Source organism: Mytilus edulis, chromosome 5, assembly GCF_963676685.1.
Source record: "Mytilus edulis chromosome 5, xbMytEdul2.2, whole genome shotgun sequence".
Classification (NCBI taxonomy): Eukaryota; Metazoa; Mollusca; class Bivalvia; order Mytilida; family Mytilidae; genus Mytilus; species Mytilus edulis.
In genome coordinates, this window is record NC_092348.1 from 64,961,221 (window position 1) to 64,981,899 (window position 20,679).

The following is a 20,679-nucleotide window of genomic DNA, read 5'->3' on the forward strand; positions in this document are numbered from 1 at the left end:
AACCATTATAAGAACTTATAAGAACAGTCTTTTGCTTCATATTTCTTGACTACTTTATACAATCTAATACTGAGCATTGATACAAAAACCCATTATAAGAACACAAAAAAACTTTTAAAGGATCTGATTTTGGCATAATGAAAAAAAAATAGAATTAAAACCTTTCAGGTGTTCTTGTTTCCACTAGCACTAAATTGTTAGGTTGAAGTATACAAATTTGAATTTTAGACGTTAAACTGTTACATTTTAGAAAATAAATTGTTATCACCTGGTGCAAAAAGGTATGTGTCACAAAACGTATATCTTGTACAAATTTGTACAGATTACATCTTGTACACAACATATTTATGAATGTACCACCACCGAAAGACAAAGTATCAAGGCATAAAAATGTCGGCAGTCACCTCTAAAGTAACCAAACTTTTAAACAGACTTGTTCAGAAGGAATATAGTAAAGATAATGTTGTCTCGTCATTAAAGATGGCATATTTTGGTATTTACACTGGTTCACTCATAAGGTCTTTACATCGGAAATAAACAGAATTTTGCTTAAACAAGTTGTAAGCATGATACGGGTTATGTTCTTTTGATATAGGCCGTCAGGTAATTTATGCCATTTGGTCGGGTTGTTGTCTCTTTGATACATTCACCGTTTCTATTCTCATTTTTTTAGTATTAAAAGGTAATAATCAATAATGTTTTTTAAGCCCAACAATGGAGATTGAAATAAAATTCTATAACGATACATGTTTATCTAATCTTTGCAAATATGAGTCTAAACTCTCTCTCTTGAAATGCTATATACCGTATCACATAAAATTGTGCATATTTGAGAATGTGTATTAGTTGTTTATAAACATATACCTTACGATTGATTGAAAACTATTATGTAACAAACACTTGTACACATTTTTTTCTTTGTAGCATTTTTTTTTAGAAAAGAATGGGAATTAAAAAATCACCACGTGTGAAAGAAGATGGGTGCTTTAAATTACAAAAAAGTAAAATCACAAAAATACTGAACTGAGAGGAAAATCAATTCGGAAAGTCCATAAGCACATGGCAAAATCAAATAACAAAACGCATCAAAAACGAATGGACAAGAACTGTCATATTCCTGACTTGGTACAGGCATTTTTAATGTAGAAAATGGTGGATTAAACCTGGTTTTATAGCGATAACTCTCTCACTTTGATGACAGTCTCATCAATTTCCGTTATATTCACATTGATGCGTTCGAGGCATAAAAATGTTTGTATTGCTATGAGTTACAATTTATGACAAAAAATAAGCAAAGACCCATCGAAACAACATCTGATAAACAAATTTAATAATACTTTTAGATATTTGGATGATATTTTGGCTCTCAATAATGACGACTTCAGTATGTATATTAAAGAAATTTGTCCTGTTGAACTTACTTTGATAAAGCTAATACTAACAATGACCACTGCCCTTTCTTCGATCTTGATGTCTATATCACTAACGGAAAGCTGAATACTAAAATTTATGATAAAAGAGATGATTTTTCATTTCATATCGTTAACTATCCATTTTTAGATGGTGACGTTCCCTTGTCACCATCTTACGGAGTTTATATATCTCAACTTGTACGATTCGCTCGTGTATGTAACAATGTTTTAGATTTTAACGAGAGAAATTTATGTACAGCGCTGTAATACTGAAAAATTATTACACCAGGGTTTTCGATATCACTAGTCAAAACATTTACTAAATTTTATCATCGGTATAAGGACATCATTGTTAAATATAGCTCAACATGCAGACTTCTTATACGTTCAGGTATTTCACATCCATTTTTTTAGGGAAATATTCTTTATAAAGCACAAATGTGTCAGTATTCACCTCGAAAACTAACAAAACCTTTGAATAGACTTATTAAGAAGGGATATAGTTACTATACTGGTGTCAGGTCATTGACGATTGCATATTTTGGCGTTAATATTGATTCACTTATAGGGTCTTTGCATCAGAATTAAACACATTTATTCAAAAACCAGTTGTTGGCATGACACGGGTTATGTTCTTCTCATATATGTTATGATGGTATGATACAAAACCCCTAAAGGGAAGGATTGTGCCGGATGTTCATATGATGAAATCATAATCTTTCAGTCAGTTTAATTGAAGTCTGGAGCTGGCATGTCAGTTAAATGCTAGTAGTCTGTTGTTAGTTATATATTATTGTCATTTTGTTTATTTTCTTTGGTTACATCTTCTGACATCAGACTCGGACTTCTCTTGAACTGAATTTTAATGTGCGAATTGTTATGCGTTTACTTTTCTACATTGGCTAGAGGTATAGGGGGAGGGTTGATATCTCACAAACATGTTTAACCCCACCGCATTTTTGCGCCTGTCCCAAGTCAGGAGCCTCTGGCCTTTGTTAGTCTTGTATTTTAGTTTCTTGTGTACAATTTGGAAATTAGTATGGCGTTCATTATCACTGAACTAGTATATATTTGTTTAGGGGCCAGCTGAAGGACGCCTTGGGTGCGGGAATTTCCCGCTACATTGAAGACCTATTGGTGACCTTCTGCTGTTGTTTTATTCTATGGTCGGGTTGTTGTCTCTTTGGCACATTCCCCATTTCCATTCTCAATTTTATGAACATATGCCTCATAGTACTATGTTTTGACCTTTAAATGAAATATGAGTGCATACTAACTTTCCATTTTAGGATTAAAAAAAATACGAAACTTTATAGTGGCACAGTTTGAGCAATAAATGGAGAAACGGAAAATTGCATTGTATGTATTTATAGAAGTGAAACATTAAAGAAAAGTACTAAAATATATCCAGGGCTCTGCATTTTTCATATGATTGAAAGTACCTACGAGAATATATATATTCGTATGCAACTGTCGTACGGGTGAGATGTTTAGCTAGCTCTCAGGCCAGGTGTAATCCTCCACTTTCTACATAAGTAAATGCCTGTGACAAGCCAGAAACATTGCAGTTGTCGTCATCCATTCGTTTGATATGTTTTCGCTTTTCGTTTTACCATTTCATCATATACTTTCCGTTTTGAATTTTCAGTTATTTTGTGATTTTACTTTTTCTTTTATCAATTTAATTACAATTACAGATAACTATGCCACGACTTGGTCGAATGTTGTGGTTTGATTCAAATGGCGTCTTGGATGATTGTATCATTGATCAAGTCAAACAGGACAGGAGACGCTGGTGAGAACGTTATATTGTGTATATTAAAATTATATTTGCTCTGAAATATAAACGCCCAGTTGCAGTCTTATTTCTTGCAGTATTAATTGATGGCAAATCATGATCAATTTACGAACAAAAATTGTTGAAATACACATAAAATATATACAAAGACCAATTGATGAAACACACATAAAAATATATACATAGTTCAATTGAAAAATAGGGTTTTTATCATGGCTTGGTGCGACTTGTTTCGATTCGTTGCTTCAATATCTTAAAATTTTTCCTGTGTTCATGTTAGCGATGGTGCCTTTTTTTTTTTAACAATTTCTAAGTAATGAAATTAACATTCTGATAGAGAAAACCTTTTTCATTATACATGAAACATGTTATTTGTTAGCTTTTGACAAAATGAACACAAGTCTAAATATATATATACATGTATTTGTTTTGCTCGGATAACAGTGAGTGTAACCATTAACTAAGATCTCGTAGAATCTTACATATGATCCTTTAGAAATAGGTTACCAATTGAGGTTATTCAAAATGGTCAATACTCAAATGAAGGTGATATATATATGCTTGCAATGGTAATATATGAACTTTACATGGCGCTTGATGTTTATCACCACGACACAATGACTAGCGAGTTAGCATGTTTCTATTTCTGAGGTAGATATTGTGTAGTGTTGGTTTTTAGATCGGTGCACGAAAATTAATGTAAAATACACATGTATATAATGAAACGGAGGTATGCATGTCAGACAAATGTAGTAGAATTTGACTACACTTTTAGGGAGTCTTTTTCTCCTTAATATTGACCTCTCAACCTGTTTTTAAAAGTATTTGTATACCCTTGGCTTGCACATATTTGGGTTCGAGCGTAGACATTACACACATGATATATAAAGTAGTTATAGGAAGATGTGGTATGAGTAAAAATGAGACAACTCTCAATCCAAATAACAATTTATAAAAGTAAACCATTATAGGTCAAGGTACGGTCTTCAACACGAAGCCTTGGCTCACTACGAACAGCAACCTATAAAGGGCCCCAAAAATTAGCAATGTAAAACCATTCAAACGGGAGAACCAACGGTCAAATCTATATAAAACGAGACACGCAAAACACGTATGAACTACATAAACAAACGACAACTACTGTACATCAGATTCCTGACTTAAGACAGGTGCAAACATTTGCAGCGGGATTACACGTTTTAATGGTAACAAACCTTCTCCCTTTTCCGAAACAATAGCATAACACCACATCCTAGAAAAATAAACTATAACATATCAATTGGAAGGCTTAACTCAATCAAAAAACGTAAATTAACAAACAATGAACGAATAAATTTGATCTTCGATACCTGAATGCAAATTCATAGTTAATAAAATTTATATGTACTTCATGTACAAAATCCGTACTCAAAGATCTTACAACATATCTTGGACATACACCATTTATAAATTGAATGATGTAAAGTAGGTTTACACTTGTTTAATACCATTTTCAATTTGTTCAGTAAATTGTGTTTACAAAGGACGAATTTTAATCGTACCAAACATGGTGCTAGTGTGCTTATATATACTGGTAACCTATTCAAAAACATGTAGACAAAAAACGGCGAGACACATATATAAGAAATTTTACGAATTACAAACGCAGTGAAACTCTGCGTTGCGATATCGAAAGCTTTCCCTCGACATATATGGCGATTTAGACTACAATACACTCGGTATAATTGAGTTAATTTTCTAAGATACCATCTCTTTTCTGACATCTGTTTTTGTAGTTACTGAAGATCTTATACAGTGGAGAAGTCCCGATGCAGCCAGACGTTTGTCCTGATTGGTTGTACGACAAAATGAAGCTCTGTTGGAATAGTGATAGAACACGCAGACCAACTACTAATCATATTCTAAAAGAAATAAGTAAAAACATGAAGGTTATGAGAAACATGGAGTAAGTCATGGTCGTTTATACAATTTGAAGTATAATTGTTTGACAAATACATTTGTACATTAAAAAAAAAAACAATCATAAATTGATACAAAAAACAGAAAAATAGATCATTAAAATTCTTGTTTGAGCTGTTTATAAGTTATTGCTCTGTTTTCATTGAAAGAAATGGAAAGGGTAATTGATTTTGTTTCTTGTGACATCTAAAATGTGTGGTTTTTTTTAATTTTGCCACAGAAAAAAAAGTTTTGAAACATGATACTGTACCGTGATTACGGTTTCACAATTGACCCTATGTAACCAAGCATTTCTTCCTGTACTATGGTTCTCCTCGTTTACTCTTTTTCTCAGTATCACTTTATAATTGTAAAAGAAATCAACAACGCAATTTTACAAATGTTCGAAAAGCTTCAATCGCTTTGTACCGAAGCGAGCCGGTAACATCTAATGGCAGATCCCTTTCAAAGTTTAACATTTTTAAATTGTCTCTCGACAGGTGGATACATGTAAATGTAGTTTATACAGTTATGAGTTTAAACGGAAGTCCCGAATATTGTCATCCTCACTCATTCCATGACTATCTAATCAAAAATTATTGAAGTAATAAAATCTTAAACATGAACTTAATCAAAATATTACAAAATTTTATGATCTAAATTATGAAACCATTTCCAAGAGTTCATGGCAATATTCTATGTCTGATATTCATAAAATAGTGCAGAAATGTAGCTTTTACATTGTTTTTGTACCACTCTTGTCACAACGTGATAAAAGCTTTTAGATAAACATTTCATATGAATATATCTTAGACATAAAAAGTACTTACTAGTATATTAAATTAACATTTCATGTTCACAATTTCAGGTCGTCAAAACAAGAGGTGAATAACCACTCCGACCAAGAAATGTACGATGTGCTAGAGGATTCTGAACCAGAAGGGGATTATGAACCTTTAAATGACACTAACAGTATCGATAGTGAAAACTATGACAGCCTTGGCGATGGAAGTGTAGAAAATTGTAGTGCTATTATGAGATTAAAGAGTTCTTGTCCATTAATTACAATTCCAAAAAGTGGACAAAATAACCCTTTTGGTGTATATAGACCACCTACCTGTAGTCTCGAATCTAGTGCAAGTTCTCTGACTCATCAATCAACAAAAGACAATTTACAGTTTTTATGTGTTAATAGCGACACAGAATTAGAATTGAGTACGTTTAAACATATTAACTTGCAAAATCATCATCAAGTATCAGAATCGTCTAGAAGTTCATCCTCCATCAATGGTTTTAGATGTGTAAATAGTATTTCATCAGAAAATCAAAATGACTACATGAACGATTATCAATTTACGGATGCAAAAACTACAGATAAATCGATCATAGATGTTATTTATCATCCTAACGACACCTCGAAAAATGAAACTTCGGCAAGTTATATAAATGGTGATAATGTTGTTTTCAAAGAAAATACCAAACCCATCAATGAAGACTTGAATCAAGTATTTAAGGAAGATCGATTAAACGGTAGCAATTCGTCTGAAGCTAGTAGTAGTTACTTCCGGTCTGATTTTCATAACCAGACATCAATCAAAACACAACCAAAGAACTCGCAAAAAACGGAAGCTTGTAAATTTATCAATTTCATTTCGAAACAATCTCCAACACCATGTGAAATAAGGCCAATATACATTCAAGGAATGGAGCAGAGTTCGTCTTCTTCTTGCATCAGAAATAATCTAATGACACCAGCAAAATGCAATGGTGAAAATACGTATCATGAACCGAAATCCGAAAGGACAAAAACAGCAGGTGACGCTAAATTTAGCGATATTTCAAGAGAAAGTAGCACGTACTTTTATGTACACAGACCATCAGTTAATGCTGTTGATGAAGGCACCGAAAGTGAGTCATATGAAGATTTTGAATCTGCTACAAATGGAGAATTATTTAAACCACCAAAAGACAACGATTATTTTACAGTTGTGTATGCACAAATTTAAGCTGTATACAGACGCAAACTGTACTGTTTGTTAATATGCTAGGTTTATTCAAATAACATTATTCAGGGGTTAAATGAAATATGGACAATAATCAACCAGATATCGCTTTACTTCCGGCCGAGAACATATTTAATGCTTTTTAAATTCATTTTAAAAATAGAGATATTAAAAAAAATATCTTTGTAACATACGCATGATATGTAATTTTACAAATATATAACTTTTTTGGTTGAATTTTATTAATTTCCCACAATAGCCTTACTTGTATAAAACAGATAGAATGCAAATATGTTTAGTATCCATTATAGTCCATTTGAATAATATGATCACAGGGTAATACATTATTGTAGATTGTAGTTAATATTTGCTCGATTATTATCTAAATATGGTGTCCCTAATGCATTTTATCATACTTCATCCTTAATGCCGCATAGATCTATGCAAAAACGTGCATGTATCGATCAATACAATTAATCGGAATAAAATTTATTATGATTTGTGGTTTAACTTTATATATGTATTAAGGAGAATTGTCAAGATTGAATTAAATTTCTTGACCAGTTCTTTACAATCTCTTAGATGGCGCACAAAAATTATTCGAGACCGACTAATAAATTTAATAAATTTTAACATAAATAAGGTCGTTAGTTTTCTCGTTTGAATTGTTTTACATTGTCTTATCGGGGCCTATTATAGCTGACTATGCGGTATGGGCTTTGCTCATTGTTGAAGGCCGTACGGTGACCTATATTTAATGTCTGTGTCATTTTGGTCTTTTGTGGATAGTTGTCTCATTGGCAATCATACCACATCTTCTTTTGTATAATAAATATTTTATTACATATTGTTACCTGGACAAACAATTGACAGCGAGAAGAAATACTAACATTGTTTAACTATACTTATGAAAAAAAGGTTTACTGCAATTCCACTCAAATAAATGGCGGTCAAACATTATAGCTTATAGCTTTGTGTTCAATACTAAAAATGATTTAAAATTAACAACGCTTGTGTTTTTAAAAATGCTTAATTGAGTAAAAGAAAAATCTAGAATAGAATATGACAGAAAAAAGTATCCCATCCAAAATGTGTTTTCTTAACTTATTTAATCATATTCACTATTTTTGTCGATTGTGTGCGTTTTATGCGTTTAAAATAAGACCATGTGAAAAAAATTGTTAACATTTTTACCTTAAATTATTCTTTTTTTTAATACACATTGAATACACATGATACAAGATTAAAAAAACACGAACTTGAGAGACAGTTTCAGATTTTTGTAATACCGCAGTCCCACTAGGCCACGATCGCACTACGATCTGTGAAAAAAATGCAAATTTTGATGATCGTAGTACGATTGTGTAGATCGCAGTAAGGTCGTATCACGGTCGTGGTGATGTCTCTTAACGTTGTGTTAATTTTTGTCTTTGTTTTCCGGGGAGGATGATGTACTGACAACAAGCCTTGTCCGAAATATGTTTTATACATCACAACGTAGAAATAAAATTTGTTCAATGACCTACATTGAATTTTAGATAAATAAAATTGTTATTACCATAGGAGTAGGTCCGGTAAGGGCCGATTTTGGCCCCAAATTTCAGTTTCATCTAACGAGATATTTAGGACACCTTTTAAACACTTAAGTGTCTATTTCAATTGATTCGATTAGTTTACGTAAAATATTTTAACTGATTCAGTCATTAAAAACGCTCCGATTGAAGCTTAAATATGAAAAATCTATCAAATATGCCAAAAAACGTCACTTTTCAGATGGTTTTCTTCAAAAATGAAAGTGGCCGCATCCGTGTTCATCCTCAACCTTTATATATGTTATGTATTATCATCAAATACAACTTACATTTAAATATTATGAATGAACACGAATGCGGCCACTTTCATTTAAGACGGAAACCGTCTAAAATTTAACTAAAATCCTATAATTGTGAAGATTTAAGTAATTAAGCATGACTTTATGATGCTAGTACACGATATATGTACATTGTATTGTCAAAAACAGCACATATTTATGTAGCAGAAGCATTCTACTTTCCAAAAAATAGCTAAAAGATTACCTTTTCACAATTTTGCAAAATTGCTTAATTTTGGGGCCAAGAAGGGGTCTTACTGAACCTGTAATATTTTGCATCGGATGACATCTGTTTTACTAGTCCCTCACTCATGCTATAAACTGCTAGTATATTTCAGTAATTACTTGTATAATTGATGTCCCTATTTTGCAAAGGTGAATGTAGACATAGAAATATTAATTGCGTCTCAGAATTTTTCGATCATTTATACAGGAAGTTACTTGAGTCTTTGATACGATCCCCTAATAGCCTGGTTACCACGTGATATTTGGTATTACGTCAATCAAAACATTTTAAGTAAATGCGATCAGTTGTAGATCGGAAAATTAAAAAAAAACATGTTAGACTAGATTGCAGTGTAAAATATGAATAAACCATATTTGCCTTTTGACAGATCAAAGGCGTTTTGATTTGTAATGATCACGCAATGTCAGTTTCTTGAGACGTTCCCTGTTTGCATTGTGTGTATTCGATAAATTGGCCTAATGAATAAATCAAAAGCGTTTAAAGTTGTACGTTATATAAAAGCGTAGATAAAGACCCTTATCGTTTGTTATATTGTATCTGCAATTAATTTAGACACGCATCATTAGTCAATGCAAGTATATTCATCGCTTCTGTGTTTAAATGATACATGATTATCACTGATAAACAAATATTTATAAATTTACAGTCATATTATTATAATTGAATTTTTATTCTTACTTATTATAAGATAAATTTTCTACCTCACGTATACATGTAGATAATTATCTGAAGCGTATTTGGGATAACTTTTTTGGAATGCTTGGTCCTCCATACAGTATAAAACAGACTTAAGTTAACTTACGAGCCACTTCATACATTTTTTTTCAAAAAAAAAACATCCAAATCATTACAATATAGAAGTAAAAAAAGCAGTTGCAGTTTAATTTGGTATTGTGTGCAATATCAAAATAGGTTATTTATCAGAAGTTTTGTCAAACTGATTTTCACAAAAGTATATTCAATTATTGAGTGCACATATTTCTTTGATACTTTCTTAATTCCATATCATACACCAAGTTAGAGAATTCGTAGAGTGATAATTCAACATTTTCGACGGTATTAAAAATACAATCAAGTAAGGCTTTGTAAAATAAAAGAATTATCAAGGACCATAATTCTCTGTGAATAAGCAACTTATAATTTATGTTAGTAAGTCTAGAAAGAAGATATATAAAATATTTGTTATATCAATCTAAAGATCGCGGTGAGCGTGGTGCGATCGTGGTCTGGTGGGACTGGGGCTTAAAACTGTGTCTCATTTAATGATTCACATTTTACCAAATGATAATACGGCCGGTATATCAAGACTACCGTTTTCACATACCACAGCAACAAATTATATTTGATCTGCTAAACCCCTATTGATTTTTTTAAGGATTATGATATTTGCTCTTTGTGCGTTTTCGTACTTTATTCATTAATTTAGATAGAAAGATAAATAAGTATAACTCAATTTATTGGTGTTAATATTTTGTTTCATTTAAAGCAACACAGCAACATCTAAAAACAACGTAAAACTAATTATTTTTAGATTTCTTTATTATTTCCAGAGGGGACATTGTACCGACAAACAACTTTGTCGATTTATGTTTTCTTTCTCACATCGTAATGTTTATGTACAAATGTATATAAAATCTACTGTACAAGAAAACAAATGTCTAAACACAAATTTTAAACTAGCAAAAACAAATCCTACGTCAGCCTTGCCTTTTAACGCTTTGGATTAGTTTTAGACCCCTTTAAAGCTTGCAATGCGGTGTGAGCCAAAGATCAGCGTTGAAGGCCGTATGGTAACCTATAATACCTTACATCAACGATGTTTGGTCTTGGGTGGCGAGTTGTCTCATTGTCAACCACACAATATTTTCTTAATTTCAAACTATATCTTTTTGAAATTACATTGATAATGATTTATTTATTGAGAAGTCCTTTATATATGATTTTTAATTATGATTTATCTTCTTTTTTTAGTAATATTTATATTATACACATTTGTGCATTTAGTATGCACTTTCATGAACCTGAATATGCAAAAACAAAGCGTGGAATTACAATATTTCTCTCTTTGTTTATTTTCATTTTATAATTGTTCTCTGATGAACTATATATAAATATCTCCTACAAACTTTACCAAGTTTTAAAACCCCTATCTAAACAGACTCTGATTAAGTACAAAAGGAAAAAAATGTCCAAAAACGTTATTACTCAATTGCGTGTAGGATGTGTAAATACCGAGTCACGTCAGATAGTCATATTATGACCGGACTATTTGGACTTAAATTTTAGCATTCGTATTCTTATGAACATTTTATATTTTCAATTCTTTTTACTATATTTCAATATTTGGATAAGGTTAAATTCTATTATTCCGGACTTTCACAGATTAATTGTCATAATCGTGGACAAAGGACGGGATTTCTATAATTCTTCTTTATCTTATAATTTAGTCATTTTGACAGTTTGGACAATAATTAACTCTTACATGTACGTGTCATAACCTGTGGACACTACAATTAACTTTAGTCTATTGTTATTTCTATATTTGTCATCTGTTAATCTTTTAACTCTTTAATTGCTTATGCTTATATATATTGGTATTGTTGATATGCTATATATTACATTTAGTTTGGAGTTTGTTGTTCGGTCTTGCCGGACTGCAGAAATAAAAGTTTAAGGAGCGAACTATTCCTTCTTGATTTTATAAAGTCTGGAACGCCAATCCACTCGGCTATAATATGCCCAAAATAGACCAAACAGTTATATAGTTATAACATAAAAATCAAGTATAGCGTTTTTGCGTGTCACGAACATTATTTAATGTTATATTAGATGTTTCAAGTCTTGCTCATGAAAGTAAATTACAAAAATGAAAATATCAAATGGAAACTGTCATCCTTTTCTTTAGAAATAACAAAGGCACTGTACAATACTAATGTTACAATTGCAATACACAAAAGTTAATTTTGAATACGCTAAAGAAATACTTTTCCAATCGAATATTCTAGGATTTAATTGTCTCATCTGCAATCATAACTGTGACATGTTATGTTTATATAGTATATTCTGCATTGGTTCTTTAATTTCTGCTTGCTTCGTTCGATCGTCAGACAATTAATGCAAGAATTTAGAACAACTGCATTTTCATTTAGTCAATTTCAAAAAAGCTTAGTTATAAAACTTTAAGATTGATTAACACAGAAGAGTACTGTCACATAATAATTTTGAACTATTTACAAACTGGCGAAAAGTGGACGATCATTTGATATCATGAAAAGTGACAATTCGGCTTGTATTCTTGGATATCAAAAGGCAGTTCTATTTAGGATCCATGTCAGTTTTCTAAATTTGATATAAAGAATGAGGTTTAATCATACATTTTTATTATCAGAAGTGCTTGCAATGTACTTCTGATATTAAATATTACTGAATTTAAGATAATCTTTTAAACTAAACAGTCAATCAGATCATCGTTTTGTCTTTGTAAGAAAGCTTCTTGTTTATTATTTTTATGAACGCAGTAGATTATATAAATCAACGTACTTTTGACGAAAGGAGGATACTGTAGCGACAAATAACCTTGGATGAATATGTTTTATACATGATAACACAAATTTGCATTAAAAATTCAACCCTTTTCTAATTGATGCTTTTCTGCTTGTATGATGGTAATATGCTGCATTTGCTGTTATATTTTGGAAACAAAAATTACAGTAAAATAGTTTATCTTTGTAATTTTTGTACATTGAAAATAAACGTAAAATATTCAACTAATTGAAAACTCCAAAATATTTTCATGCGAAACGATAACCAGAATTCTCAAAAAATTACGAATCCATATATACATAAAACAATAACAAGAAATTGTAAAATATAGTAGAACAGAGACGCATCAAATCGACATAAAGATAGAAACCACTTACAAAACAATTTCTAAGATAGTTTATCTACTGAAAGATGGCTCAAAACCAATAACAATGGTGTTTTGATGTACGATACACATCATGTATAAAATAAATATGTAAAAAACACATTATAGCAAGTAATCACGAAAGTACAAAAGTTTACTATAATTGGTATTAAAAGTATTTTGTTCAGTATATAACCAGCCCTTTATAATTGACGCTTTTCTGTTTGTATCATAAATGATTGCAATATGCTGCATTTGCTGCTATATTTTGAAAACAAAAGTTACAGTTAAATAGTTTATCTTTGTAATTTTTGTACATCGAAAAAGTACGTTGATGGTGTATTGATGTACGATACACATGATGTATCATAAATGATTGCAATATGCTGCAAAAAAAAGTATAAATTGTGCCCAAGGAGGGCGTAAAGTATATATTGTGCCCAAGGAGGGCGTATGGGATTGTAGAAACCCGTAAAGGTTTTAAGCTATTTAAATGAATGTTTTAAATTAACAAGCTTTTTGTATATTTTAATTACACGTATGGCTTATCAGTTGGTAATTTCTGTAGGCAATTTCTTGTGGCTTGAAAAATTGTAATTGGCGCGAAAACATGTATTTTTCAATGGGTATATTACATTTGTCAGTATAACAAGGGATCATATCAATTATTAACATGTATTCGATACAAATACGATGGGTTTTGCATATGTGACAAGTCCATATTTGCCTAGGTCATACCATGCTATGAACCGGGGCCAAAATAGGCTCCCCATGCAATTTCAATGGGAGAATCATATCGGCCCTCGCATGCAATATCCATATTGGCTCTCGCGTGTAAAGCCCCCTCCGCTGTGTAGAGTCATCTACAGTCTGCGAAACATACTTAATCAATCGTTTATAAAGAATGTTTTAAAAGCACAGCGTTCAAACAAAATAAAGTTATCCTTTAGTTTTGAAGCGTCATACTATATTAAGACGTCGCTACTAGAAACTATATGTATTAGTTGATTGTTGAAGAAGAGCAGATGTGGTTACGGACATTATGAAGGTATCTTATAAAATGCGAAAACACAAAATATTTGTGTTCTGTAAAGAAAGGGTGGACGGACGAAAAGGGACCGATAGTCTGACTTGTTGTGATGTCAATGGTACTATCAAACGACACACAAAACTAAAACTACGTTGATTACTAATAAACTTGTAATAAAAATTCTTTCAAAACACATACAAACTTGTATAAAAAGCACGATCAATTGGCAAAAAAGTTCCGAAATATGTCTAAAAATTATCAGATCTCGAGATTGACTTAAAAAGAATGATATGTGATTAAATCTCCGTCTTCATGATGTTAAATATTTCCTACTAATTGTTTGGTTTCATGATGGTTAGTTGTCTAATTAGCAAACATAACGTGGGATATTCCCTTATACGTATACGTGATCATGTGAAATTGTCAGAGCGACTAACAAAATTGAAATGCAGAAAAAACATTATTGTTTCGTCTCGTTATATATTTGTCATTATAATTACTTTGAAGTTTTTACATTTGTTTAAAAATACATGTATGTGGTATACCAAAAAGGTATCTAGTTCACTCTACCAAATGTGCAATCGACAATTAATGTCTCCTCAGTAATGCTCGATGCCAAAATATTGTAAGGCGTTTGATTATACCACTCGACATTATTAAACATCTGGTAAATAAACATAGTATAGTATATAACCAAAAAGTAGGAAGGCAGGGAGATACTTGAATTCTATTGGACAATGTTAATTGTATAAATATTTCAATTACTATAATGACATTTTAGTCGGCTGATTGACACTATTATGTAAGTAATACGTATGTATATGATATGATATACAATGTTAGATCTGTAAATTTGCTTTCGCAAATTTTTGGTTCTTCCCTCGCCGGGATTCCAAAAATTTGCGAAAGCAAATTTACAGATCTAACATTGTTGGGTTGATGTTTAGACGAGTTGTATATTCATTATGTACACAGCCATGTATCACCATCATTGATGGCGATCCGATGGATACATCTGTTGTAGAGTTGTCACTGACTCAGACGTATATATATATATAACTCGTCTAAACATCAACCCAACAATGTTAGATCTGTAAATTTGCTTTCGCATATATATATTTAAATAAAAAAGTCCGATATTACAATTCAATATATATATATATATATGTTTATTGATTTTTATTCTATATAGATAATCCCTTGATTGCATTTATTATACTTATATTTTGATGAATTTCATTCAAAGAAATAAAGTAACAGATTGTCGTATGATATATATTTTGAATCATTGAATATTCAATTTAACTAACATAATTTTAAGCAAAAACATACATGTATCAAACCAGATACCGAAGGACAGCTTACAAGCATTTGCTTCTTGTAGATACATCGTATGGCTCTTTTGTTTTCACTTATTTATAAATATCTTTATTATCTTAAACCAATTTTATTGTTAACTCATCGTAACCAAAATTACTACAATAACAATAATCTATAATGTATACAACTGTATGATGTACAATAGTTAATTAAAGTTTCAGCTTAAATTATTATCAATACATAATTACATATATACACGTTAATAATGTTTCCCCTTACAAGCTCTGTCATTTGTTAATCAGGCTGATTAATTTACAAATGTCATTATATCTAAGATATAAGTAAAGTGTGTTTTCGGGGATAGGGTATACAGCAACATACTGCAATATCATTAATATATATACATACAGTATCTCAATGATGTCTTTGTAAGTATAAAATAAAGCATTTGTATTATTGCTACAAGGAATCTTGGTTTTTGCAAATATTCTGTATTTAGCATGTCTATTATCATTTCAGCGATTTGTCACAAGTAGTCATAGTTGTAAGATGCTGTCCATATTGACATTGGTCCTCACAGTTTCCTTAGCACATGCTGGTAATTTTAATGATCTAGATCAACACACATGTGTATCAATTAATATAAGCAATTTATTTGATTTTAAATAAATACATAACTTACAAAAAAAAATAGTAAGATGCTTATGTATTATGAATATAAAAGGAATTATCTATCAGATTTTAAATGTTTGCAGTAATTAAAGAAAAATCAACTGAAGACAGATTATTTCAATCCCTTTTCAAAATCCTGGTATCAAACAAATGTAGCGGACTTTCCAGTTATATTTTGAATTTCTATACTCAAGTAATCTTCGAAAAAACTTATCAAACCAATAAAAGGAATGAAAATATGAATGCATGTAATAGTTTTGCCAAAGAAGAAATATGAACCAGAAACAAAATAACGTTCAAAGAAGCACTAAGTATTGTAGGATAAAATATGTCCACCAAAGATGAGCAAAGTCAATACCGTAAAAGTAAACTATAAATTGGCCGACATGAAAAGTATAAGATTCTTCGACAACAAACAACAGTTATATATACAACACAATTAACAAAAATAAATTTGACATATACAAACAATTATGAATAACTCTGAATTATATGCTTCTCACTTTCGACAAGCTCATACATAATGCGGCGAGGTTAAACTTGTTTGAAAATGCTGAAACCCACGTTTCATTTTATTTTTCAATATAAGACATAACAAGATATGCACACTGAGAATTTTGATAATTTTGTAGTACTTTGGCCAAAGGGAACTTATACACTAGTCAAACCGAAATCTGGATGTCCGTATGGATGGAAGGAAGGATGGAGGCATCAAGATAATGAAGACAGTAGAAATTCCAACTCCATTCCACCAAATCATCAATTCTACGGTATATGATAAATCTATTAAGAAATGTGCTATATAAATTTAGACTAAAATTGAGAAATATTGCCTCAATGTTAAATACAAGAAACTTAGAATTCCAAAAATCTAAAATTTCTTTAGAGTTCTTTTGAAAGTAAGAAATTTCCAAGAAATTGTGAAATGTTAACATGTTTAGTTTTTCTAACAACATAAGAGTTTTTAAATTACAGGTACCTTTGGACGAAACATGCAGTTTTATTATTGTACTAAAGATGCACATTCCACATCCGGATCTCAAAATTGGCCAAGAGGAAATTACTGTATTCTGAAACAAATATCTTGTCCACCAGGTAAATATGCGTACATAACAATAAAACAAATATCTTGTCAACCAGGTAAATATGTGTACACAACAATTAAATAACCCATTGAAAGTATAGATACACATCAAATTGCTATTTTTTGGAAAATTAAAGTCAAAGTAAAACGAAGTATGCTTGATTATTCTAAAACTACTGTTGTAATTCAAACAAAGTAAACAGAATATTTCATTAGATTTTTTGTTTGTTAATTTGAATCTCTGAAATATTATTTGTTGTTTTATTCTCAGAGATGTTATTTACTGATAATGGTTAATACCTGCATATATGTTCTAATTAGATGAAGTTTAAATGAGTAGACAAAAAGTTTAGATATACTTGAAAAAAAAAGTAAGAAGAAAACATTTGATGAGCATTTAAGGAAATTTGAAATAAAGGCTCTACTAAATATTGATAAGGTCATCTATCTCTGGAGGAGAAAATCCCAATTTTATACAATAATTCAACATTTATAATGAAGTCGAGTAATTCTAGATTATAGTCACTTTATTATAGCCAGTTGATGATAACATAGTTATAGTTTACTCACCTTTAGATATCATTAATTGATAAAAAGGAAACAAGTCCTGACAAGAGAGTAACAAACACTATCAACTCGAGTGTAAAACAATAAAACGATTACTTTTTCAGGCTTCGAAACCGGATATATTAAATGGGATGATGAGGACAGTAGAAATGCAAACTCGAAAGGTGGAGTACTTCCAAGTGGACATTTTGATAGAAACACCCTCATATATTACTGTTGCAGGTATTACATTTTGAATGTTTATGTAAACTTAAATCAGTAAAAGCAACAATTAACGATATGTAACTGACGTAGAATAGAGAAAACGGCACTTATTAGATTCTCAAAACTTCGTGCTGCGTATATGATAATGAAATCTTCTTTTATTCACAGATCTGACGGATACTACATGAATGGAATTGATCTTCCAAAAAATAAACCGTTCTATTTGTTACGCTACACATCACCATGTCAAAGGGTCAAAGGAATGTCTGTTCTAGAGCATGCGGTACTTACAGATGATGAGGACAAGCGTAACGCAAACGGTCAAGGTGGAAGTCACCCTCTAAAAACTGGAGGCAAAAACACCAAACTCTACTACTGTTACTATCAAAAGTATTAATAATATGCTGGAAATCACTCACTGAATGAAGGAGACGGCAACAACATACTTTACTACTGTTGAAATTTTTGAAACATTGCTCTAAATATTAATAAGATATAGACTCTTAAAAAACCACTTATTTTATTTAAATAAAAAAAGATACAAACTTTACAAACATAGCAACAAATGAAAGCGTTTGCTTTTGGTGTAGTTCAGTGATTCTGTTGTTCCTTTGTTTTCCTCTTGTTTGTAGTTGATGTGTTTCTCTCGGTTTAACTTTATTGCCTGGATTTGCTTTCTCTTAATCGAATTATGACTATGAAACATCGGTAGACTACAGTTCAGTTGCCTATATTTTAACGAATGAAATAGAGCATAAGATGTCCGAAACTAATCCAAACAAACAATGGTAGTCTAATAATGTTGATATTTTCTTTTATTTTTATGGAAAAACACTCTTTTGAACTATAAAGATATTAAACAAAAACCTAATCAGAGAAACTAAGCAAATAATTCTAAACTCTCAACACTCGTTTCGTCTACGTAAGACTCACTAATGACGCTCGAATCAAAATAGTTTGAAAGCCAAATTAAGTTTAAAGTTGAAGAGCTTTTGACACGTTTCAATAGTAACTTTCAAAGTATATGTTGGAATGTTAACGTTGTCCCCATACGAATAATAAGCCAAGAAATCACCATTTTTATGTTGACAAAAAGACTTTTTGAATTGTTCAAAAAAAACTAATTTTGTACCTTTTCCATAGAAAACGGTAGCTGTAAATTTGCATTTTGGTCCTTAATGCTTTCAATTTTTCATACTTGTTTTAATCCATCATATACTTTTATTCGAGGATCATTGGATAAGTATTGTGTAGAGGAAATGTGCACAATTATAGGCCTTGTAACTTAATACGTTTTTACAAAAATGCATACCAAATAACCACGAATACATAATTTCCATTAGAAGTAGCCTTAGAAGTAGCCTTCTAGTCCATATAATTATGTTTTATTACTTACTTAAGGTCCATTTTAACAACTATTTACCAATCCAGAACATCTGTGTTTATTCTAGTTTATGTTGTTTGCGAATTGCTTAGTGTTTAACTTCCATGCTGTGTTTTAATGACTGTTGTTTGTCTTTTTTCCTTTTCAATTTGTATTTTACATAACTTTGTTATGTTGTTTTCGACATTACATTAACATTAATTGTTTATATTCTAGCCTTAACAAGCTTGTCAAGTTGTTATATATCATTTGAATAATACTCAATTAATTTTAAGAAAAGCTGATATAAGTTTTGTTTTATAACTATAATCAATCGACTAAAATACATAAAGATCAAGAAGTTCGCCCTATGTATCATTCAAAATAGTATTAAACATTTATGGAACTCTCAAGTTAAATGATAATGAATTTAGACTAACGTAAGTTCGAAAAAGGAATAAACGAAGAAAGGGCGTTACAAAAATCATCTTTACTTCTTGAATGAACTATAAATGCTTTAATTTTAAAACTTAAAGAACGTTATGTCTCACATTGTCAATATAGCAAATGATACTAATACAAGGCCGTTTTCATTTTATCGAAGCTCAGTCCGTCCGTTGATTGTCGTCATTTGTTATGAGATTTAAAGGAGATTAATCTGTTGATCGATTAAGCTACGTCTGTGAAGAGTATTTTGTCAAAAGATTTATACAAAACCCGAATTCATTGATTTTTTTTTATTAAAAACACAACTGTTTGCAATATAGTTGAGAGTCTGGCATAAATATTCAATTTATAAAATAAGAAGTTGTGGTGTGATTGCCAATGAGACAACTTTTTATCTAAGACCAAATGTAGTTGATGGAAGCAATTGTTTACGGCACGGCCTTCAATGCAGAACCTTAGCTCACACCGCATTTTTAAACACCATAATAGGCCACAAAATGACGAGAGTTAAACAATCCAGACTAGAAAACCAACCGCCTGATTTTTATACAAAACAATTAACAAAAAATATATAAAATCCACAACAAACCACAACCTCTCAAATAACAGGCTTCTGACTTTGGACAAGAACTTATAGTATTTTTCAGCGGGGTTAAACATATTTGCTGGATACCAATCACCATCTTACACCTTGTATTAAAAATTCCACACTGTTTTAATTGACGCTTTTCTGCTTGTATGATGGTAATATGCTGCATTTGCTGTTATATTTTAGAAACAAAAATTACAGTAAAATAGTTTATCTTTGTAATTTTTG

At 30.9% G+C, this 20,679-nt stretch overlaps 2 protein-coding genes across 4 annotated transcripts in view; both read left to right on the top strand.

The window, feature by feature from the left end:
• LOC139524228 (uncharacterized) overlaps window positions 1–7,388 on the top strand; it is a 40,717-nt gene extending 33,329 nt beyond the window's left edge. Inside the window, exon 16 of the mRNA XM_071318892.1 lies at window positions 6,017–7,388. Within this exon, the coding sequence (XP_071174993.1) occupies window positions 6,017–7,154 (1,138 nt within the window). The 3' untranslated portion in view covers window positions 7,155–7,388. The remainder of the gene's footprint in view (window positions 1–6,016) is intronic.
• Window positions 1–18,606, top strand: part of LOC139524230 (uncharacterized) — a 99,174-nt gene extending 80,568 nt beyond the window's left edge. The window contains exons 1-6 of one of the 3 annotated variants that reach the window (XM_071318895.1): window positions 14,203–14,223; window positions 16,045–16,123; window positions 16,830–16,967; window positions 17,173–17,292; window positions 17,953–18,070; window positions 18,221–18,606. In XM_071318895.1, the coding sequence (XP_071174996.1) occupies window positions 14,218–14,223; window positions 16,045–16,123; window positions 16,830–16,967; window positions 17,173–17,292; window positions 17,953–18,070; window positions 18,221–18,449 (690 nt within the window). In that variant the 5' untranslated portion in view covers window positions 14,203–14,217 and the 3' untranslated portion in view covers window positions 18,450–18,606. Of the gene's footprint in view, window positions 1–14,202; window positions 14,224–14,949; window positions 15,008–16,044; window positions 16,124–16,829; window positions 16,968–17,172; window positions 17,293–17,952; window positions 18,071–18,220 lie in introns of those variants that run through there. The other 2 variants (XM_071318896.1, XM_071318897.1) reach the window with 2 other exon arrangements.
• Window positions 18,607–20,679: the final 2,073 nt, after the last annotated feature.